The sequence below is a fragment of the Watersipora subatra genome, chromosome 10 (assembly GCF_963576615.1).
Source record: "Watersipora subatra chromosome 10, tzWatSuba1.1, whole genome shotgun sequence".
NCBI lineage: Eukaryota > Metazoa > Bryozoa > Gymnolaemata > Cheilostomatida > Watersiporidae > Watersipora > Watersipora subatra.
In genome coordinates, this window is record NC_088717.1 from 37,661,291 (window position 1) to 37,686,273 (window position 24,983).

At 37.1% G+C, this 24,983-nt stretch overlaps 1 protein-coding gene across 1 annotated transcript in view; it reads left to right on the plus strand.

The window, feature by feature from the left end:
• Positions 1 to 24,983, plus strand: part of LOC137406051 (cytoplasmic dynein 2 heavy chain 1-like) — a 101,571-nt gene that overhangs the window by 17,470 nt on the left and 59,118 nt on the right. Inside the window, exons 12-24 of the mRNA XM_068092573.1 lie at positions 245 to 393; positions 1,493 to 1,651; positions 1,927 to 2,006; positions 2,941 to 3,166; positions 12,847 to 12,974; positions 14,381 to 14,624; positions 16,068 to 16,217; positions 17,214 to 17,419; positions 18,144 to 18,299; positions 18,863 to 18,974; positions 22,068 to 22,238; positions 23,300 to 23,458; positions 24,134 to 24,357. Coding sequence (XP_067948674.1) covers positions 245 to 393; positions 1,493 to 1,651; positions 1,927 to 2,006; positions 2,941 to 3,166; positions 12,847 to 12,974; positions 14,381 to 14,624; positions 16,068 to 16,217; positions 17,214 to 17,419; positions 18,144 to 18,299; positions 18,863 to 18,974; positions 22,068 to 22,238; positions 23,300 to 23,458; positions 24,134 to 24,357 — 2,164 coding nt within the window. The remainder of the gene's footprint in view (positions 1 to 244; positions 394 to 1,492; positions 1,652 to 1,926; positions 2,007 to 2,940; positions 3,167 to 12,846; positions 12,975 to 14,380; positions 14,625 to 16,067; positions 16,218 to 17,213; positions 17,420 to 18,143; positions 18,300 to 18,862; positions 18,975 to 22,067; positions 22,239 to 23,299; positions 23,459 to 24,133; positions 24,358 to 24,983) is intronic.

Sequence of the window (24,983 nt, forward strand, 5' to 3'; positions counted from 1 at the left end):
GGTAAACACGATGGAAGATATATGATATACTTTATAGGATGCATGTGATGTACTCTAGAAGAGATTGTTTTTATACTCCGTCCGAGGCATTCACTCTACTCCATGATGGACAACTAATGCATTCTTTAAGCTCTCTACAAGTATATGTGTACTCTGATGTACTCAGTCAGATATAACATGCATATCTAATAAGGTTGACACTTGATCATGACATGGTCTGACAAGTTCTACCACTGTGTTGAAGGTTCTAAGTCAAAAGGAGACGACATCACAGTCACATGGGATAACCCGGAGGAGCTGGAAGCCTACATAGTCAAACTACAAGCTGCCGCTGACAGGCTGACGAGTGAGAATAGACGTCTGCGCAAGAGTCATCAGATCATACAGGACAAAGTGAGTTATTAGTTACTTATTATTTAGTCATGGGCTTTTTCTTAGTGCAATGCTAGTAACTGCCACTATTTTACCTGGTTATATCTTAGTACTTATCTGTATTGAATGCTTATATCTAGCCTGAAGCAGTTCTGCTAGCAATATCGAATATTTGATAAACTTTTACTGAATAGTTTGATTTCTGGAAGATTTGTTTCTTACTACATTTAAAGATTAACTTAAAAAAATTTTAGTAGATTTCAACAAAAGTATTGGTATTTTTCTATCATTTGTGATGTTTTTGATGTTTGAGGTATCTGACTGCTAGGGTGTTTTAAGATTAAAATCGAAAAAACTTGAACAGTTAAAACACTCAGATCAACCAAAAGTGTGATTATGACGTCTATAGTTGTAAAGATTGTGACGTCTATAAGTTGTAACTGACAGAATGCGAGGTGTAACACTGTAGCCTGAACACAATTATAGCTGATATCTATAAGTTGTAACTGACAGAATGAGAGGTGTAACACTGTAACTTGAACACAATTATAGCTGATATCTATAAGTTGTAACTGACAGAATGAGAGGTGTAACACTGTAACTTGAACACAATTATAGCTGATATCTATAAGTTGTAACTGACAGAATGAGAGGTGTAACACTGTAACCTGAACCCAATTATAGCTGATATCAACTATTGCAATGATAGAAACTAGTGGCGTCATTTTGGCACGTTTTAACGTCATTTAACGGTTAAACATCATCTCTGAGCGTTTTAACCGCGATCAAGCTTTGTCGACTTTAATAGTGAACAATCTCGGCAGTCAGTTTACTTCAAGCATCAACAACAATCGCAAATGATAGAAAAATACCATTATTTTCCGATAAAATCTACTAAAATTCCATGTAAGTTTATGTATAAATTCTAATCGCGCTTCGACACAGAAGTATCTTTGAGCATCATTATATTGGCTCCACTTGCCAACTGGAAATGAACTTTTGTTTCTATCCAAGCTTCAATTTGTATCTCAACTTAAAATGAAAAATAGTTTCAAGTTAGGTGTGATGTTGGATGACTGCTCTGTATAAGAAACTATCATGTTCAGTAAACCTGTCGCAGGTGGTGCAGCTGATTGGTATCGACCTGCTTAGACACCAAGCTAAATGGAAAGAGGGTCTGATGGAGATAAGACACCTCATCGCTGCTCTAAACCAACAGGGTTTCAGCTCTAGCAGTATGAAGCCTTGGAAAGCTCACTGGGACAGACAGCTTTACAAGGTACGCCTCTCTTCCAGTGTAGAGTATACATTTACTAGTATATCGTACCAATTAGGGTTGCCTTTGGAAAGCAGGCTTGTCTCCCAGGCTAAATAGAATATGGATACATTTGCTGTATTACTGATATGGAGCAGTTTGATTCTATCTTGGAAATTTAACAGGGATTTTCATGCATATGGAAACAGGGTCTATCTCTCAGAGTATGCTAAATTAAATGTGTGCATGGTTTAGATAAAGCGGAGAGCAAAATGTTAGCTTATCTGTTTTTACTGTAGGCGTTAGAGCATCAGTACCAGATGGGACTCGAGGCGCTCAATGAAAACCTTCCTGGACTCAGTGTTGAACTCACCTTCAGGTACTTACTACTGTCTTGTTGAACTCACCTTCAGGTACTTACTACTGTCTTGTTGAACTCACCTTCAGGTACTTACTACTGTCTTGTTGAACTCACCTTCAGGTACTTACTACTGTCTTGTTGAACTCACCTTCAGGTACTTACTACTTTCTTGTTGAACTCACCTTCAGGTACTTACTACTGTCTTGCTGAACTCACCTTCAGGTACTTACTACTGTCTTGTTGAACTCACCTTCAGGTACTTACTACTGTCTTGTTGAACTCACCTTTAGGTACTTACTACTGTCTTGTTGAACTCACCTTCAGGTACTTACTACTGTCTTGTTGAACTCACTTTCAGGTACTTACTACTGTCTTGTTAAACTCACCTTCAGGTACTTACTACTGTCTTGTTGAACTCACCTTCAGGTACTTACTACTGTCTTGTTGAACTCACTTTCAGGTACTTACTACTGTCTTGTTGAACTCACCTTTAGGTACTTACTACTGTCTTGTTGAACTCACCTTTAGGTACTTACTACTGTCTTGTTGAACTCACCTTCAGGTACTTACTACTGTCTTGTTGAACTCACCTTCAGGTACTTACTACTGTCTTGTTGAACTCACCTTCAGGTACTTACTACTGTCTTGTTGAACTCACCTTCAGGTACTTACTACTGTCTTGTTGAACTCACCTTCAGGTACTTACTACTGTCTTGTTAAACTCAACTTCAGGTACTTACTACTGTCTTGTTAAACTCAACTTCAGGTACTTACTACTGTCTTGTTGAACTCACCTTCAGGTACTTACTACTGTCTTGTTGAACTCACCTTCAGGTACTTACTACTGTCTTGTTGAACTCACCTTTAGGTACTTACATTTATTCTCAGAGGACAAGTTGTTTTATCATTTCATTGTCTGCTAGCAAACGATGTCTTATGTCTATCTCAACAGACAAGGCAGGCTGCAGTTCAAACCGGCATTTGAAGAGATCAAAGCAAAATACTTTAGAGAAATGAAGAAGTTCATAAGCATACCTAACCATTTTCGAGGTGTCGGCGATGATGGGCCGTCCATCTTCCCTGCCATTATTGAGAGTAACGCTGGGGCCTTTACCACATGCTACGCTAAGGCTAGCCTGCTTTTCAAAAGGCTTCACAATGCTCAAAGCCAGTTTAAGGTAAGTCATGTCTGTGCATATGACTCACAAGGAGATGTTGATCATAGTCATGTCTGTGCATATGACTCACAAGGAGATGTTGGTCATAGTCATGTCTGTGCATATGACTCACAAGGAGATGTTGGTCATAGTCATGTCTGTGCATATGACTCACAAGGAGATGTTGGTCATATTCATGTCTGTGCATATGACTCACAAGGAGATGTTAGTCATAGTTTTGTCTGTGCATATGACTTACAAGGAGATGTTAGCTCGCTATCTAAACTAGATTTTCGTTGTGAGCCGTTTCACGAATAATTAGTAACTTTATAATGTTACTTTGCAGTTAAATTTGAGGAGCACATTAATTGAATTACACTGTACTCTCATAGCAATAATTACTCAAATATAATACAGTTTTAACTCATGAAGAAAATCTCTAAACGAATCTACGAAAGATGTAGAGGTTTGACTGTGTTAGTCTAGCCACGTACCAGAAGAGATGTAATTACATCATCTCCCAGAGCTAGAGGTTTGACTGTACTAGTTTAGCCACGTACCAGAAGAGATGTTAGGTGGATAAAAATTGTTTACTTTTTAAGCATTCATATGACTTTTTTTAAATAAAACATATAAATTTAGAAAACAATAATCATTTTCTATGCTGCAGTCTTACGTCTTTCGATGTTAATTTGATGAAATTGTACATTAAAAAGATGAATTTTGTTTTTATTATCACCATGTGTGGTAATTAAAAAATATTTATCAGTATTGTTGGTTTATTCGTGACGCTTGCTAATAATGCTTAATAATTGCGAGATTCCAGAGGTCAGCAGCTTGAAAAGCACCATTTGTCATCATTCAGCAGGTTCACCAATCTTCTATTAAATGGCTTGTAAAACTCCTGGAGCAATGTTAAAGTTTGGACAGAGGGTGTTACGCCAACTGCCCTTGTGTTGCCTCTGTGAAACCTGGGCTCTGTGTATTTATAAATATCCCTCAGATTCAAATCTTGTAACATCTAAAACACAATGTTGATGCTATTGCTTATAAATAATGCATTCTAAGGATGTTCTTACAGACGTGGCATAGATAAATAATGTACCAACTTGTGCATTTGAATTGCTGTTGCCATAGTTATTTTGTTGTTAGTTGGAAGTTACCTGGTGTATAGTTGCTGTTCTTCTTGTTAGGTAGTCATTCAGATGTATGATGAGTAGTTGTTCTCTTTTGATAAACTTCAAGCTTTCCTCTATGTATTCCACATACATTCCCCAGAGAAGCAATGTACCTTAGAATATATATAGACACAAAGCATCAGAGCTTACCTTGCGTAAAGTTCACCATCAGTGTGCTATATGTTTCACTATTTTGTAATTCAGTGTTGTCTAACGTTCAGCATTCGGTAGGTTATATTGTGCCAAAGGCTTACAGAAACCTCTATCAAGGTTTGTAGCTAAAAGTACCTATAAAAGTTGACTAGGTGTTTTGGTCGGTCTTGGACAATCGGTCTAACGGTGATCGGTTCAATTTCAATTGGTCGAAAGCTAATTCGCCTAAAATCAACTCAACTAATGATGGTACGATTGGTCTAAAACCAACTTGTCCAAATATACGATTGATCTAATTACCATTAGAAATGGTAATTCCTGTTTGTGAAACTGTGCTATCCGAAAGAGTAAAGGAAAAGTTTGCGGCAGATAGCTATCTGTTTACTTTGCTTACAAAAAGGGTTCAAAAGACAATTTTTACGCCAATTACCGAACTACAAAAGAAACAAAAAAAGGTTGAAGAGCAGATTGAAACCATTATTAAAGGAGAATCTAACGTCAATTTCAAGAAAAAAGGTATTGGACAGGAAGAGAGAATCTTGACTGTTTTTACTTATCATCACATCAATTTTAGAATAATCATAATTCGACTGATGTTATATTGGCGAATCGGTTTAGACCATATGTTATTTTGGGCGAATCGGTTTTAGACCAGATGTTATATTGGTGAATCGGTTTTAGACCATATTTTATATTGGGCGAATCGGTTTTAGACCAAATGTTATATTGGCCGAATCGGTTTTAGACCATATATTATATTGGGCGAATCGGTTTTAGACCAAATGTTATATTGGCCGAATCGGTTTTAGACCATATATTATATTGGCGAATCGGTTTTAGACCAAATGTTATATTGGCCGAATCGGTTTTAGACCATATATTATATTGGCGAATCGGTTTTAGACCATATGTTATATTGGGCGAATCGGTTTTAGACCAAATGTTATATTGGGTGAATGGGTTTTACACTAAATGTTATATTGGGTGAATGAATTTTAGACCAAATGTTATATTGGGTGAATGGGTTTTAGACCAAATGTTATATTGGACGAATCGGTTCTAGACCAAATATTATATTGGACGAATCGGTTTTAGACCAAATGTTATATTGGGGAATCGGTTTTAGACTAAATGTCTTTGGACCAATCAGTACTATTATACTAATCATCATTATAGCAATCCCTTACCCAAATTTCTACCTCTGGCAGGCACCAAGTAAGTGCAGGCTTTTGGACCATATGTTTTGAAGCATTCACTGACTATCTTGACTTGCTTGGCTACTGTACTGTGAATGTACTCGGCAGTGAGAAGTTGGCCGTTTAAATCTGTGAGGTAGTTTATTTCATACCAGCGGAAGAGTTGAGATATAGCTCTCCATTTTGGATCTCGAAGGATTAGTATGTACCTTGTCGTCTCACGGCTAATAACCTGATCAAATAGGATTTGTAAAAGACGCATAGTCACTCACTTTTTAACGCAGTCACAATCTTGTAGCTTACCATAACTGTAATTAAGTTAGCTGCAGGACAAAAACTTGTTAACACTTTAATGCCTAACCTTACATAGGAAGCAAGTCCTCTTGATTGTAGACCAGATTAACAAGTTTTAATAAACTGTGAAACCACTTAGGACTAGACTGTATTAACAAGTTTCCATCAACTGTGAAACCACTTAGGACTAGACTGTATTAACAAGTTTCCATCAACTGTGAAACCACTTAGGACTAGACTGTATTAACAAGTTTCCATCAACTGTGAAACCACTTAGGACTAGACTGTATTAACAAGTTTCCATCAACTGTGAAACCACTTAGGACTAGACTGTATTAACAAGTTTCCATCAACTGTGAAACCACTTATGACTAGACTGTATTAACAAGTTTCCATCAACTGTGAAACCACTTAGGACTAGACTGTATTAAAAACTTTCCATCATCTGTGAAACCACTTAGGACTAGACTGTATTAAAAACTTTCCATCATCTGTGAAACCACTTAGGACTAGACTGTATTAACAACTTTCCATCAACTGTAAAACCACATAAGATAACACAACTCCTTGTGAACTGAATACTATTTTGAAGCTTCAAGCTTGTAGAACTCAATGAAAAACGAAACAGAAATGAAATATAGTAAATAGTTTGGTTTTACACTCTTTCAAAGAAGTGATGTTTTAGAGGTAACTGAAGAAACGTAATGGTTGAGATACACGAAACCAGATAGAATGTGTATGTTTGTTATGAATAGAAAAACAAATAGTTTTAGTGTCAGGGTCTTGTTGCTGAGAAAAGCTTTAGTTTTGTCTATTTTTTATATTCACTAGTCAGAGTTTCAATCAGTATATCATTAGAAACTAATTTTTGTCGGCGGCCATTTTTTATTTTCCTGTTGGTTAAAAGTGCCCGTAGTATTTTAGCAATATCTTAATAACTAATTGTTTAATTGACTTGAAACTTAAGAAGTATACTGAAAACATGTCACCCACAAAGCGACCAGAGTTTCATAATCTCAGACCAGACACAGACCAGAAGTATAAAAAAGTAAAGCGAAACTACGAATCTGAGTTTACTCGGGAGTTGGATCAGGTAAAACAACATCGCCATGACTTATCTCGAGCCAATGCTTCTGATTATTAATTCTGGTAAGGTCTAGTAGTGAAGATGTTTGTCACTGTAAGGCCTACAAATTAAAGATTCAAGCTTGTACTATAGGAATGCCCAATAATTTTCTCTGAAACGCCCTAATTCTATAATGCATTGGCCGTAGTCCGACTCTGCTTTCTGAAATAGTCTAGCCAACACGGTCAAAAGGTTTTTTGATTATTCACCTGTAGATGCTGCATCGCTGTCCGCACTTGCAACACGTTGGTCTTGTTCTTTTTCCTAAAACCATGCTCTTGTGTGTCGTATAAAAGTGTAGGAAGTCGATTTACTATTGGATGACTGAAATAGGCGAGGTCTTGCAAATAATCACGATGCTGTAACAAGAGAATCAATAACAGAAATCGAGTAGAGGATAAGGCTTTCTCCCAGTTTTTTACACTGAAAGTTTTTATAGAGCTGTAAAACTTCTATTTGAATACCATGGCGCTCTATTTTTCTATCCTTCCATTATAGTGGCGTTTTATTAGAAGGGGTGTTCAAATACAGGGTAGCGCTGTATTTTTCGACTAGCTCATCAATGTTAGGATTTCCAAGACTTTTAGTAAGATAACTCCTTTATGGGTAAAGCGATGCTAATTTTGCTTATATTTTGCACTCACTTTTGGGCAGATCGACATTAATGCTGTCGGTGTCAGCATTTTTGCTCAACCGTTTTTTATGTACGTATCAGACCGAGTTAAACATAAACCTGCTTTGATTGTAAAATATTAGCGATATACAGCTATTGATTATTTCGATAGTGTCACTTTTGAAGTTTTAAAGAAAAAATAATGAAGCTTTTGAGTTAGAAAACAGGCAATGTTTTTAAATTGGTAACATGTTTTAATGTTTTAAAGTTAGTTTACGCCATAATAATGGCTGCTATCACGTCTTACGGTGTTCCGTAAGACGTGATAGCAGTCATAATAATGACTGCTATCACGTCTTACGGTGTTCCGTAAGAGTATTTTCATCGTTCATCAAAATGCTTTAAACCGGCTACAAACTTAATGAAGCACCATATGTCATAGTTTTATTAGTGGTAATATCCTAGCAGTTTGGTGGGCTGTGAGAGATAGTCATATGTAATTAGCAGTGTAGTGTGCCTGTAATTAGCAGTGTAATTAACATGTAGTGTGCCTGGCAGCTAAGCCAAATGTCCAAGTTTGAATCCTGTGCAAAGCAGCTTTTTTCAAAGCCGCCGCCAACCATAGCTCCGAATAGATGGATGCGGCTCTTATTATAGCAAAGATTTTTATGACACTAACTAATGCAGCTATGGCCAAATAGCGGATCTAGATCCAGATGCGGATCTCTGTAGTTTTTGTGGATCTTTCAAGTTGGCGGTTAAAAAATATTTTTAAGTATTTCTTTTAAAATGGGCTTAAAAAAAATTTTTGTAAACTTTTTTTTATATTTTTGTAAATTCATTGTTTTTAGCAATGAATTTTGTGAAAAACAATCATAGAACACGACTCATAAATACTCATGTTCGTAAACTTTAAGAGTCGCTGTAAGTAGCGGGAAACTGCGTTTTGATAGTATTGTGAAGTCAAAGCCTGCTCATTATATTTCTCACTGATATCAGACATATTTATTACAGCACATTCATTCACTGATTTTTAATCAAATCATGTATATAAACAAAGTTTTTAAAAATCATATTTGACATTTTGTTTCAGGGCGTACACAAATAATTGTATGTTTATATAGGGTGAAAAAGAAAAATGCACATCTTCATCTGTTGTGAATCTTTAATTTGCCAGATTTGGCTGTAGCGGATTGTAACCAAAATCATTTGGCCATCTCTGCAATAGCGTATTAATGCACTAATGCACTACTCTGCTAATGCAATAGTGTGCTAATGCAATAGTGTGCTAATGCAATAGCTCACTCATGCAGTAGTGCACTAATGCACAAGTTGAAAATTCATGTTTTGAACACTCAAATCTCAGCAGATGAACTACCGACGTATTTTCTCACAATGCAAAATCAAATAGATATCATTAAATCACTGTGTGTTGTGTAGTTTGCTGTTTAAATGCTAACTCTGTGGTAGTCATAGAAATTACCTTCATATGTATTCTCCAGCTGCTTTCTGCCTGCAGCACTGCACACCATCCATAGCTTGTATGATAGTCTGCTTCATATGTAATGGTAGATGTCTTTCGAAACCTACCAAGTAGTGGCAAATCACAAAACTTGTTGTTTTACCTTTTGTGGCTAGCAAAGGCGAATGTCTGGAGTGTTACTCAAATGTCATGCATTGGGTGAACTATATACTGTAGGTTTTAACAAGAAATCACTTTGTACTAAAATAACTCACCACTCTGTGAGGTCTTCTGTACCACCCCTAGCAGCTCCGATCACTAGAATACCCGGTGCACAAACGATATCATTTTTATGACCCGGTAGCAAGTTGTTGCACATATCTCCTGTGCAGGGTTTGGCTTTCCAACAATAGTTGACTCCATTCTGGAAGGTCTCCTCGGGCCTCTCACAGGTCGAGGGTAAAGGAAGATATTCGATTGTTGTGTTTCCGTACTGTTCTTCTCTTGGAATTGACCTTAGGAGTTCAGCTGCATCTTCAGGATATGCAGAGATTGCTGGAGTTGTCAGGTCTTTGAAGTGCATGCGGTTGGCTACAATGAGCAGCAATGAAAGGACTATACCCAGCTGCAGCACCAATCTCCTTCTCTTTTCCAGCATGACCTCACAGTTGCTGCCCCTCGTTACTTTAGCGAAGCTGTAGGTTGGAACTGACATGCTTTTCTATTGTTCTAGCTGAAATGTGAGCCACCCAGACATCAGCAATTGATTTGCAAGTTTTGTCCTAAATCTCCTTGTCTAAAATGAGCAGCTTCGGCTCCTTAACTCAGTTCTCTTCTGTTAATGTTCATCAACCTTGAGCTCCATATGTCAATATTATTGACACTTCTGCAGGATCATTTCATCATTGTTAGGTTGCATAGCTAAAGATTAATCAATACTAGTTGCATCTATTGTTTCTCATATGTGCTCGAACAAAGCTATTATCTTGTTCTGTTTGCCGCGATAGCAACTAGTGTTTGTTCTTTACTGGTAGTTCTGTGCATTCGGGTAGATATAAGGGACATTTGGTCTGTTTTTGCTCCAACTTACCCATCTCCCCTTGTTCATCTCTCATCCCTCCCATTTTACTCATTTCTCATCTCCAACTTATTCCAGTGTCATTTGTGTTGTCAGAGAAATCAGTAAGCAGTTAAAACAAGTTTCTAATACATTTTTTTCAACTGCACTTTTCAAGAAGTCCCAGAAAGCAAGCTGTTGCCTATTGCCCTATTGCCTCCTTCAAGTGTGTAGGTGTGTGTGAGTGTATGTAGGTGTGCGTGCAGTTTTACATTTAGGTGTGCATGTAGGAGTGCGCATTTTCATGTTTTAAAGATGCATACCCTGCCGAAAACGTTTGGAATCAATTCCAAACTAAAGTTAGAAACAATGAAATAATAAATAAACTAGAAATTCCCCTGTCATACAGCCCACGACCAAAGTGATATTGGAAAAAAGAAAGGGTAGCTACTGATTGTTGAGAAATGCAATATTAGCAGTCAAATAGGATAACTGCAATGGTAGCTGTAATGTACTGGGTGTTATTATATACAACAAATAGCAATAATGAAAGGAAAAGGTTATATGTTTATATCTCTCCTCCTGCAAAAAAAGAAATGCAATATTGGCCAATATTAGAAGTAAAATGCACTGATATTATTAGAATAACCAATATTATTTATATAGTAATAATAAAAAACCGATGCACAATTTTGTTTACATTTCAAAACGGCATAGCTAACAATATCACGAAGTTGTGATATTTATATAGATTTTTAGAAAATCTGTACTACGTAGTCATTGTCCTGTAGTCATCCAAACTTATAATTAATTATTGCAATAATCTCATTAGAACCGTTAGAAAAAATATCATCGTCATGCCTTTACTTACACTGCGTTAGATTTTTAGAAAGTCTGTACTACGTAGTCATTGTTCTGTAGTCATCCAAACTTATAGTTAATTATTGTAATAATCTCATAAGAAACGTTAAAAAATATCATCGTCATTTGCTTTACTTATACTACGTTGGACATCAGTTAGAATGGGAAAGTATTCAAATGTGTCGGCAAATGAAAATGAAAAAATTGAAATCGGCAAAAATGAAACGATTTCTGTACTACTATGTTAATGGCCAAAACCTTTGGCAATTCGACAATGCTATAGACTGGTGAAAAGTGCACGTTATTTTTTCGTGAAATGCGCAAGACTTCATCGTTCCATTATCTGTCCCTCGGCGTTTCAATTTTCAGTTTAAAATTTTATTAAACCAAGCTTTTCAAGTGTTTTGTGGCGATTTTCGTTGAAATTAATCTGTCTATTTGTGTATAATCTGATCAGATGGGTAAGTTTTAAAATAATACCGATGGTTTACAAAGACTTGGTAACATGTTTAAATAGGTTTAAATGTGTTTTGTATCGTTATTATACTTTAACGACTTTACATAACGATGCTTAAATTTGTTGATGAAATTTCTTGACGAGGGTTCGTCTCATTGTTGATGAATAATTTTCGTAAGTTGTGTGCACATGCATTTATCATATAAACTCCCACACTTCGCTCCGCTCGTTTGGTCGTGGGATTACTTTATCATTATAAATATGCAACAATAAGATTATAATTGTCAAACATGATGAAATGCTGGATAGTATGCAAGTTATGAGGTGTTGCTGACAAAATTGCAAAACTGCCTTGGTCAGTAACAACAAATGGCGTGAGAGGACAATTGCTAATATGATTCCCAACTTGTACTACAACATTATGATGGGCAGGAGATTAATGTTCGGGAATAACTACTTTCTGCGTGAGCTATCCCTCGGAGGTCGAGTACGATGTCTGCTTAGTTTATCGCAAACTGATTCTGTGAGTGTGAATTTTAAGAGCATCATTGCACAAACAATGGCTCAGTGATCTTGGCTGGACATGTCTGTGCCCAGTGGTAAAGGAACCTCAACAACTAGAGACATGCCCAGTTACAGAGGGCAATTTAAGATTATATCTCATTACTGTTAAAATCAGTGGCCTTTTTGGGAGTTGAACCCCGACCCAGTGATTGCAGGTCAGGTGTTTTAGACTATACTTACTCGCTTACTTTAGACGACTCGCTTACATTTAAACTAGCGAAATTTCCGGTGTTGCACTGGTCTTAAAATCAGCTTATAAGCAGTAACAGGTAATGTAGTTGCCTTCTACTTGCCATTAGCCTGGCACATCACTAATGGCTAATGTGAGTAAGCTGGTAACCTATTGCTAAACTTATTAATCAGAGCCGTGAGAGCAATTATAAAATGACCTTGCGTCGTAACGGAGAGCGGTATGCGTATTTTCACCCACAAAGTGACACATATCGCCCGAAAAATCCATCAACTTCATGTAGCTCAACAGTTTAGCATTTTGCCTGGGGAAAGGGGGGTTGTGAAATCAAATCTGTGATACAAGTTTTTCATTCCAAGATTTTAATAGCTATAGCTAGACTCACAGAATCACACATGAACTTTGATTTTTATATAGTTGGTGATGCTTTTGCCTAGCTTCAATGACTGCTAGTATCTCTGTAGTGTTAAAAAAGACACGGTAAATCAACAATAAAGTCAATAATGAATCAGACCTCTCTCTAAAGAGCGATTATTGAAATATGTTGTAGGAGTGGGTGGTACTCGGCACACTAGACCTCGATGAGTTTGTACCGACCCATCTCAAACAGCTCTCTGATTGGGAGAGGAACTTCAAGGCGCTCAAGGCTCGAGGTCGAGACGCTGAAAAACTGCCGAGGTTTGAGATGTTCTTATTTTTAGAAGCTCTGTAAAACTCAATATTTAGGCAAATTTTTTCGACTTAACATATATATTACACTTTCATTTAATAGCTCAATAATATTTTGCTGACCCATGTAGTTAAGTTACTATTCGTTTCACAAATTTCATAAACTAGTTAACAGTACGACAGAAAGCAGCCGATATCTCTCAAACTTTGAATGTTAATGTTTCTAGCTACTTACCGCTTGATCCTCATCTCATCTTTAGCTCAGAAATTTTACTTTTTGTTTATTATTTCTTGTCTGTGTTTAAACAGTCTAATTTTATAACATATCGTAAAACCTCTAATAAAACGCCACCTCCATTCGACTGCCACTATAAAAAAAAATGTTGAAAAATCGAACGCCATGGCTTTCAATTAGATGTTTTGCGGTATCTATTGTATTGAACAGCTAGTTAGCTAAAAATCATTGGTTAAACACTGCAATACCAAAGTATTCAGTTTTAATTTAGTAAATCAATGCAGGTGCTCAGCAGGTGCTCAGTCTGATAACTCGGCTAATATTAGAGCTGAATTTTATAGAATTTATATAAAGGTTTTCTTGAATTTGATTCAGAATCGGTGAGATATCAACCCTACAGTTCCCAGACTAAAATCTAAATGGGATATTCAATATTTCACTTTAATTTACATCAATCTGCTTTTATATTTAATAATATAAACACCAAAATTGCATTTTTATTACGCTAATGCGACACTATTACATTGTTACACTAGTTAATACGTTCCAACTTCATGGTTGGTATGTTTAACAAGTTACTTCAAATTTGGCGGGACTAAATAAAAATGGCTTCCAGGTCACATGGCTTGTGGTGAACCAATCAAATTTGGTATCATTGAGTAGTTAAAAACTAAAACCTATTTTGGGTTAGGTAGAATGTTTGCACTTCAATGTATATTTATGGCAGGACAACTTTATACAGAACTGTTGTTACATATACATCATATAGGCTACATATGTACATGCATATGTTACTGTCGGGTAGCTCTGTGCTATCTTACACCATCGTCACTACTTTTTCACTGTTGTTGTGTTCTTCCTTGAAACTGTTGCAATAGATATAAAACAACCCTGTATGACCATAAAAGAGTGTAGGGTGTGGAACCTTCAGCTTTGTATGTTTTTATAATTATTATCTTGGCTGTTTGTATTATTTTTGTTGCTATTACTATCATTCTCTCTATTAACATTACTATTGTTATTAGTAAATGCATTGCTATGATCAACTTTGCATTATTTTTTGTACCCTGGCATGGTGTACAGATGAAAACTGGTGTATTCAGTCATGTAACGATGACTGTGTACACATGGTGTTTTTCAGTGAAGTGAAGATAGTCTGTATACACATGGTGTTTTTCAGTGAGGTGAAGATAGACTGTATCACAGTGAACACTATGCCAGTCAAGGCTTTTGTTGATGACCTCATTCAGAGACTGTTTGATGCACTTCTCTCATCACTGCGCAAAGCTATCACTGCAGACGTGACGACCATTGACACATTTGTGAGTGAGGCGATAGAGACACTCTCGACGCGACCTCAGACTGTCGAGGAGATTGGTGAGGCCAGCATGAAGCATGCCGAGTTTGCAAAGCGTAAAAAAGAGGTAATTGCTTGCTCTCCAACCTGTAATTGCCTGCATAATAACTATATTGCTTCTTCAATCTGTTTTGTGATGATTTGAAACTCTGTTTGCAGAAATTGGTAAATCTGCTTCAAGTTGTTTTGCTGTTGCTAAGATAACTGTACAAGTGTGGCTGGACAAATGTAGCAGGTTTTTTAGGTAGTTTAATGTTTGTATCAAGCACAATGCTTTTCCCCAGCAGTGCTGCTAAACACCAAGTAAACTTTGATTTTAATACTTATGGATTTACACAACATTTTATAGATTTTATCAGGAAGTATCAGTATTTTTCTATCATTTGTGATTGTTTTTTTATGTTTGAGGTGATCTGACTGCCAGGTTGTTTCAAAATTATTATCAATAAAGCTTGGTCGCGATTGAAATGCTCGAATGATGAAAAATTGTGATTATGACGTATATATTTGCAAAGAGACTGACAGAATAGAAACGTATGCTTATGAAGTCTATAGTTGCACAGAGACAGACAGAATAAAAACGTATGATTATGAGGTCTATAGTTGCACAGAGACAGACAGAATAGAAACGTATGCTTATGAGGTCTATAGTTGCACAGAGACAGACAGAATAAAAACGTATGATTATGAGGTCTATAGTTGCACAGAGACAGACAGAATAGAAACGTATGATTTTGAGGTCTATTGTTGCACTTCAGCAAAGAGACTGACAAAAAGAGGCGCATCATGACTTGAGCGCAATTGCCGATATCAACAATAGCAACTAGTGATTTCATTTCACATGTTTTTTCCTTGAGCATTTTCATTGCAATCAAATTTTGTCAACTTTGATATTAAAACATTCCGGCAGCCAGATCACCTCAAACATCACAAACAATCTCAAGTGATAGAAAAATGCTGAAACTTTCTGATAAAACCTATTAAAAATTTGAGGAAGTTCATCTTTAAATTTACTCGTTGCAAGATGAGTTGCTGCCGGTTGACAAGATGAGTTGCTGCCGGTTGACAAGATGAAATGATTGCACATGTTTACCACTCCAAGCTGCTATGTACAACATGCACTTTAGGTTACTTTATCTGGACTTCGAGATATTTTGCATAAAATAGTGCGTTTGACAGTTCTGTGCACCATGAGAGACCGTAATGAGCAATCAGTAAATGCATAATTAATTCATGAAGTGGCAATGCGGCTGCATAGTGTAGTGGTTAGAGTGCGGGACTGTAAATTGGAACCGCTGTGTTCAAATTTGTGTCCGCTGCAATTTTTTTTCCTAATGCTCTTCACGTGACTTTAGATGGACGAACACTGCTCTTATTATTGTAAGGATTGTTATATCACTAAATTTGTTACTATGAATGTTAGACATGTGCCAGCTTTTCTTTTTGGTGTTATAATGATGTGTGCTGAGCCGCGAGCTCAATAAGAAGTTCCATTCATGTTTGCTCACAGGTTCAGCCTCTCTTTGAGTCATCTGAAGCTAAGAACAAGCTCCTGAGGACAGTCGCCGGCGGAGGAGTGACCCAGATATCTGACCTACAATCTAAGTGGGACAAGTTTGAGCTGATGATGCAAAGCTTCCAACTGATGGTCAAGGAGCAGGTGATTAACTTATGGCAGCTTTCAATAGTTTAACTGCTTCAGATCTGTTTGTTTCATCTCTTCTAGTAACTTGAAGGTTGGCATCGTTTGCTTTGTTCATTACAATCATACATCGACATATGTTAATACGCTTTTGGGTCGAGCTCGTATGTCAATGCTCTTGTATCTCAAATCTGTTTTTCTTATATAAAATAATAAATACAAATTAATCTGTTCTCACCCTCTGTAACAACTACCTAAAACAGAGTTTCACATTGGAAAACATATTTTTAATTGTTCTAATTTACCATCTACGCTCACAAAGTAACAAATACTTATGTAGTGGCTATGATCTGCAATAAAACGTGTCAGTATTATGCTCAGTGCTGTATAGAGTTCTTACCTGCAAGACAGACAGTAGCGGCTAAAGGTGGTGTGAGGGAGACTTAACAGCAACACATTTAGTACCTACACCTTCATGGTACTACCTAGCTAACAAACCTTAAATTTAACTTAAAAATCTTAGCATACTATGCACACTTAAAAATAAGTCACGTTACTCTAAACTTAATTCTAATTTAACTTTTTTTCTTCCTGCTTGGTTTTTTTTTGCTTTGCTATTTGACTCGCTTTCATTTTCACCTTTAGCTGGCATTTTTAAAACCTTTTTAAACTTATCAATGAGAAAGATTGAGCGATGCTGTTCTCATAAGCAGCCGTTCACCTACTCGGCCGCCTTGAGACTCATCTCGTATAGCTGTATCTCAAATTTGTCTCGTATCTCAAGACACCTATTTTCTTGGAATTTCTTCATATCTAAAAAAATTTTGTATGTTTTGACAGTAGCATGTCGAGGTATGAATGTGATGAAAACTGGTTTTTTTTAAACTTTCAAGAAAATTATTTAAATGATTTCAACATTGCTAAATTTTTGTTTGAAAAGGGACTTATGTTGGAGACTTTTTGTTAATTTGCAAACTCTTGGACGTGTAGTAATATTCGCCTCTGACAACTTAGGTCGACGTGATGAAGAGCAATGTGGAGTCACGCAAGTCAGCATTTGAGCAAGACCTGTCTAAGTTTGCTGCCCGCTGGCATCAACTCAAGCCTGGTAATGATGTGCTCGAATCAGGTGACCGTGACAAGTGCCAGCAGGCAGTCACTGCTATCAAGGAACGCAAACAGGAGTTTTCAGACCTCGACGCTACTCGTGCTAAGATCATGTGAGTCTATTTATGCTTCTTTGGAATGGTTTAGATATTTTCCAAATATTTTTCTACAAAGAAACGTTTTATTCGCTTTTGCTCTGCTATTTTTTGTCCGTGATATTTAATTATTCTATCTTTAGATTAAATGCTGACTTTATAGTTTTATTTGTGGGAAACCTTGCCAGTATTGGATGCACTAAGCTGGCACTCCTGCACGCTGTAAGAGATCATCATGTGTAATAACTATATGCATAACTATTCTATAGTGCAGCAAGGTGATCGGGTGGTGTAGTCGGTAGCATGCTTGGCTGCAAAATGGAATATCTGAGTTCGATTACTGTGTGAGGCAATCTTTTTTCCTAATGCTTTTTGTGTGATTTTGGACGGACGTACAGACATGGTTCTTATCATAGTAAAGATTGTTTTAATAATGTTTATTATGGGATCTGTTTCAGAGTTTTCTCACTCGAGCACATGACCGCTGTCGTTTTTGGAAAATCATGTTTACTTATTTTACATTTTTGCTATTAACCGTCCGTGTTTAGTGATTAATCTTTGCAGCTTGTAGCACAGGAGCATTTAATACCAGGCACTTACCTTCTTGACACCAGAAATGGTCTATTGAGACACCCTAATATCAACCTGTTATTTATAGGCCAATGAATATAAGCTTTAGTCTCCGACTCCTTCAGCGAGCTGTGGCAGTTGCCTACAAATTACAAATGATAATCTATTGTAGAGCTGACTGTGAACACTTTGACATGGCTATCCCAGAGTTCCCTACTGCTGATGAGCTGCGTGCAGATCTTGACTCCTTCGAAACGATGTGGTCGATGTATGACACATTCAACTCTGGTCTTAATGACCTTGCCAAAGAGGACTGGATTTCTTTCAGGTTTGTGTGTTTCGCTTTTTAATTGTTAACAACACGGATATGATAGAAAAGTAAATTAGTCTAAGGTATTGACTTCTCAAAAGGTTCCCTAATTAACATATTTGTGGGCTACTTTAATAGTTCTCTAGTGCTTACTGGTACATTATGGGTTTACGGCTCTCAGGTTTTTGTGACACTGAAAATGTTCGAGTTGCTCAATCAGTTGGCACATGGCCAAATGGTTATACTATGTACGTCTTCATGTAAACATACTGATTTACTCTATAGCTCTTGAACTGCGTTAACCTTGGTTTGCGCAGTTGTAACTCTTTTTCATGATGTAGGTCATGAAGTTATACATGAACAGAGCTAACCAATAACTGTTCATGGCTATAACAGCTCTGTACTTTTCTGTCTGTGATATAGGTCACTTCGCCATCCATAACTAGAACGGTTCTGTAACTTAGTGATATAGGTCAAGACACTAAATATCTTTGATATCATGCTTTAAGCTTTTTGCATAACATAAATCAGAGTACTATTTAGGGCTATAACAATGCAGTGACTTGCTGCCTATGATATAGGTCACGGTACTATACATTTGAGGAGTTTCTCATCAGCTGGTACGAGAAGCTAAAGGATGGAGAGACAACCTCTATGACAGTGTTTTTGCAGAAGGAGATAGAGAAGTACAAGGTAAGTTGTTGGCACATGCAGCTTTGTTCACGATTAGGTTGAAGGCCTGTGCATACTATCGCTTAAATCAACGATTAGCTGTTTGATGGACTACAACGATGGGCTGCTATGACATCATTTGAGAAAAAACGGCCAACGTAATCGTTGCTAGCGACGATGCAATGAAATTTCACCATGTTAAACTGTGACACCGATGATCGCAACTGTCGGCATCTTGATTGGTTGTTTGTGAACGACATCAGATCCAATTTTAACTGTTGTGAAGATCGATGTCAAAGTCATTCGGAAAGCATGGGGAAGAACTACGACGTGATGAATTATGTAATCAGATAATTAAAAGATAACAAAAGAACCTGTGATATCAGGAATGCAATTTCAATGAGTTTTTGGTTAGCGATCACCTACAGCTAATCGCTCAGTGTGTACACTAGTGTTGGGCCGGTATCTAATTTAGTGCCTGATCGGATATCCTTGTACTTTTTTATCGGTTTTCTCGGTATCGGTATTCTCGGTATTTACCATCTTCGGTATCCTTTGCCAACTAAGAAAGTTGGGTATTGTCGGTACTGTCGTTCGGTATGTGGTTTTCAGTGTGTGTTTAAACTTTAAATGGTTTAAAGTTTAATGGCTTAAACTTTAAAATATAACAGTCTCGAACAACTTTTATCGTTGTGCAACAAGTAGCCTGTGCAAAAAACATTCTTTAGTCAGCAGTATATTGTTACGGCAAGGAGACTCCTTGTTTTAGCAAGCCAAAAAAGAAAAGAAAGATGGAAATAAAGTTTCATGATATATGCTTTTATTGTTTATTCTATTAAAAAATATAGTTATTGATACAAACGTTATGTATAATAGAGAACAGATAGAGAATGGCAAGGGGCTCTTTTTGTTAAATATACTGAAACAGTTTACAGAAATCTTACTATCACATATTGTAATCAGGTTATGTAATCACATAATTATACGCAGTCCAATTAGAGTCCACGTTAGAGTCTATACATCCTCCCATATTTGGAGAACTCCCAAACCTTCGAGGCTGGTGGCATTATCAATGTCACGTAATATAATAGTAGATACGGTAAGCGTGGAGATTTTCGTTGAATTTGTTCGCCAATGCGCACTGATATTAGCATGTTCGTCAAAGAAGCGTTTTAAAAATCTATCCGGATATCAGTATAACCATTTATCGATAGGCTTTTACGGATAAATACCGATCATATCAAACCGGCCGCGGATAACTAGCTGTCACCGAAAATGATTGGTTTGCTCGGATACCGAGAGTCCCTCGGTATCGGTAAGAGCGGATAACCAAATAAAGGCCCAACACTAGTGTACACCTAATCATTGGTGATGATGCCAAAACAGCTAATCATTGCCGTCCATCCCACAGCGAAACTTTGATTTGAGCGATAGTGTACATCCCTCAGCGAAACTTTGATTTGAGCGATAGTGTACATGGGTCTTTAAACTGTTGAACTTAAAGGTTAACTTACACAAAACTGTAGTAGATTTTGTTAGAAACTATCGGTATTTTTTAGCATTTGCAACTGTTTGTTTGTTTGAAATGATCTGACTGCCAAGATATTTCCACATTAAAATTGACAAGACTTGGTCATGGTTAAAACACTCAGATCAAGCGAAACTGTTTTGATGATGTCACTAGTGTCTATTGGTGCAGTAGTTGATACCAACTATTGCGTTCAAGTTGCAGCGTGACACGTCTCTTTTCTGTCAGTCTTTTTGCAATTATATATGTCATAATCACACTTTCGATTGATCTGAGCATTTTAACCATAATCACGTTTTGTTGATTTTAATCTTGAAACATTCTGGCAGTCAGATCACTTCAAACGCCAAAAGCAGTCACAAATGATACAAAAATACCGATACTTTCTAATAAAATCTACTAAGGTTTTGTGTAAATTCATGTTTAACCTTTAAAGAACAAACGCACTAGGCGATCTTTAGAGCGATATCACGCTGCGTCACGCTAATATGCACTAGAACTCGCTCAGCGAGCTCATACAGAACGATAAAGCTAAACATTCTCTAGCACAACTTTATCGCTCGTGAGTTGCATTTTGATTTGTTGATTTTTCCCCAGAATGCAATTTTATGGCGGGCAAATGTTTCTTATCGACGTTCACCAACGTATAGCAGCAACATTTTGCTATTTTTTACGATTGAAACACCATCAGAACAAACACTGAGCTGTTCATAAATTTAATAGAAGCACTCTCAGTCCTGTGCGACATTACACACAAAAACTACAAAAAACCCAGTTGAAAACCAACATTTAGAGTCGATCGTTGCGCAGGTTGATCATCTAGAGAATGGTAAATATTTAATATATTAAAAATGAAAAACTACTATTAGGTAAACTATTTATACAAAAATTGTAAAATATTTTTGTTAAAAGTACAGAAATTTTTTTCTATCTTGTAGTTTACAATCCGTGAAAGTGAGATAGGCCTAATAACAAAAGCGGAAGTTGTTTACGCCGTTGCCAAGACAGTGCCATATTAATTTACGTAAATTTATTAATAACTCCAAAGAAACTAATGATACGGAATTTTATTGGCAGTTTGTGAGTGTGCCTACATCATCAATTGCTGATTAATCACTCAAGTGTGTTTAGGCACACGCCAGCGATATCTCCACGCCCCTCCTGACGCTCGCGATAAAATTGCCCAGTGTGTCTGAGCCTTAGTCATTCGCATACAATATATTCAGTGTAAGCAAGGCATGTCCATCATGAAGAGGGTGTCAGTTAAATTCAATTTCTCGATTTTGTTTTTATTGAACTGATTTTTCAAAATTTAAAGTTTTGCTTGGTAATCGCTAAAAATTTAGTTATGCATATGCCATGCGTTTGTAAGAAATGGCACTGCAGAACAGGTTATTTCGTTTATCATTGAGCAAGCCCAACCATCCATATTAAATAGTTTTTGAGACTTGCCATTGGCTATGCTTCATCAGGAGTCAGTGTTTTACATTAGACATTTCAGGCTTAATACACACATCTCGGTTCAGCGCTGAATCATATATAAGTCCTTTCTGTCTAGTTATATAATAGACTATTTCTACTCGTAGAATGTTTTGCCCGTGCTAAAATGGGTTAGAGGCGAGCCGTTGTCTCAGGATCACTGGCTAGATCTCTTCCGGTTGGTTGGCTTGCCAAAAGGCATGACTCTGGAAAAATTAACATTTGGTCATATCCTCAATGTGAGAGACTCCATCATAACCAATGCTACTGGACTCAAGGTCAGTCTTTATTGATATCAAAGCGGTAATTGTTCATGATTGATATATAATATGTAAGTCTATGAAATGCTAATCGCTTTTTCTTTTCGTTACTAATATGGAAATATGTCATCATAAGCAGGTAAATATAAAATAAAGTAATATCATATAATATAAAATAATATAATTATAATATACTATGTAATATTTTCTGTAAAATGATATAAATGGATAAATTAAATCATAAGTACTGGGTATAACGAAACCATACAAAAGCTTGTGATAAAATCACACTTTTTTAAGCTCATTTTTTGGCGTTCAGCCTATTCAACATCTTGTAACAAGCTATAAGCAATGTTAAATAGCTTATCTACCTTTGAGAAAACGCTGATATTATTTTGAAGGCTGAATTTAAAGAATAATGGGTTTTAACACACCCATCTCTATAATTCTAGATCGGACTAAACATCCCCAACTTCTGTCGCTAAAAAGCTAGGTTATGTCACATTTATGGGACGTTATATATTTATATTTAGTTGGTTCGATTGAATACCTGTAAAAAAGTTTTCAACAACAAAAATGAATTTAAAAGTTAGTGGACCAATCTTTATTTTGACTACAAAACCGGAATCAGCGTCTCTGATTTACCTGTGAACAAACGATGGAAGCTGTTACTGGCAGTTATGGTTTAATACAATATAGAATAGTATAATACCATACAGCATGATATAATATATAAAATATGATGTGCAATGTAACTCCATACAGGTAGTACTGTACTATAATACATTAATATATGTTGTACGTTACTAGCTATATAATTATGGTAACAGTTGTAACTGTTATATAATTCATGCTTACAACACTGTACTTACTTTGAATAGGTTGTTAAGCAGTTGACCATCTCTGTTGTTATGTAGATGTTGTCTTATGTAGATTTCATAAGTATCCTTGAGTATGTACCATGTACTTACATGTACATGAGTCGAGAATACATAGTTAGTTTTAAACCACATCACTGTAGTTGTCTCTCTGAAAAATCTTTGTTGCTGAGTGTGAAATTTATCATTTGATCTTTTTAGGAATTGAATCAAAGAGCTCAAGGAGAGGTTACTATACGTGAGGCTTTGAGAGAGCTGGATATATGGGGAGGTGGTGCTGCCTTCACCCTCACCGACTCTGAAGACAGTCAGAAGAGCAAGTTAAAGCTCATAAAGGATTGGAAAGAGATCGTCAATCAGGTTGGTTGATTGAACTCCCTCAATACACGCTTCTTTCTTTGCACCTGAAGCTATTGCTATGACACTGATGGCTATGGCGGCTAACAAGAAACAAATTTGAATAAATGCACAGTGATGGCATTACTTTTACTGTGTGATTGTTAGGAAATCTAGATGTTTTGCAAATGTCCAGTGCAGATCAGTATAAAAACTGCAAAAAGTTTGCTATACAGTTTGGGAAGTTTCTATTTTATGCCAAACAGTTGCTTTATCTCTATAATAGATGTTGGTATTTTTACGGAGCTAAGGTTGAGTGTAATCAAAAGTAAATATTTTTGATATTGGTTGTTTGGTGTTATTGAAAGCATTGAGATCAGAGCATTCAGGAAACAATCAAAGTACAAACCACAGACCAGCTCTTGGTAAATGACTTACTGTTTTGCTGATACTCACGGATAGTAGGTTTAAGCGTGTAGCACACTGTTTAACTTACTTTTTGCTTTTACTGCGTTTCATTTTTAGAAATCAACAACAAGAGTTTCCAATGTATACTGCAGCTATTTTCACTAGCAATACTAGTCAAAGGCTATGGAATAGCATTGTCAGAGTTATCTCCACTCTATAAACTTTATATTGCCATCCTGCTCATTAGTGATTCATTATTGTGAGGCCTTTCTATGTGATATTACATTTCAGGTGGGAGACAATCAGCGACTTCTACAGTCCCTCAAGGACTCTCCATATTACAAGGCTTTTGAGGACAAAGCGAGTATTTGGGAGAAACGTCTTGCTGATCTGGACGAGTTTCTCATGAACCTGAATCAGGTGCAGCGAAAGTGGGTGTACCTTGAGCCAATCTTTGGAAGAGGAGCCCTTCCCAAAGAGCAGGGCAGGTTCAGACGTGTTGATGATGATTACAGGTTAGTTTACGCAAATGTTCACCTAGTTTTTGCTATGTTGTAGTGTTTTTAACTATGCTGTTAGAAGATTTGGTGTAGAGGGAAGCTACACACTAGACATACATAAATAGTGTATCATATATATAACTAGCTGCATTACCCGCCTACAGTAACAGATTCACGGGCAGCATAAGGTTTATTGAGAGTTGGTTTTCATACTAAAAAACAACTCCAAATATGCAGTTACATCTGCCTCTCTCCTTCTCTCCCTCTCTCCCTCTTTCCCCTCTCTCCGTCTCTCCCCTCTCTCTCTCCCTCTCTCTCCCTCCCTCTTCCCCCTCTCCCCCTCTCTCTCCCCCTCTCTCTCCCCCTCTCTCTCCCCCTCTCTCTCCCTCTTTCTCTCCCTCTCTCTCTCCCCCCTCTCCTCCTCACTCTCCCTCTCTCTCCCCTTCTCTCCCTCTCTCTCCCTCTCTCCCCCCTTTCTCTCTCCCTCTCTCTCTTCCCTCTCTCTTCCTCTCTCTCTCCCCCTCTCCTCCTCGCTCTCTCCCTCTCTCTCCCCTTCTCTCCCTCTCTCTCCCTCTCCCCCCTCTCTCTCCCTCTCTCTCCCTTTCTCCCCCCTCCTCTCTCTCCCTTTCGCTCATTCTCTC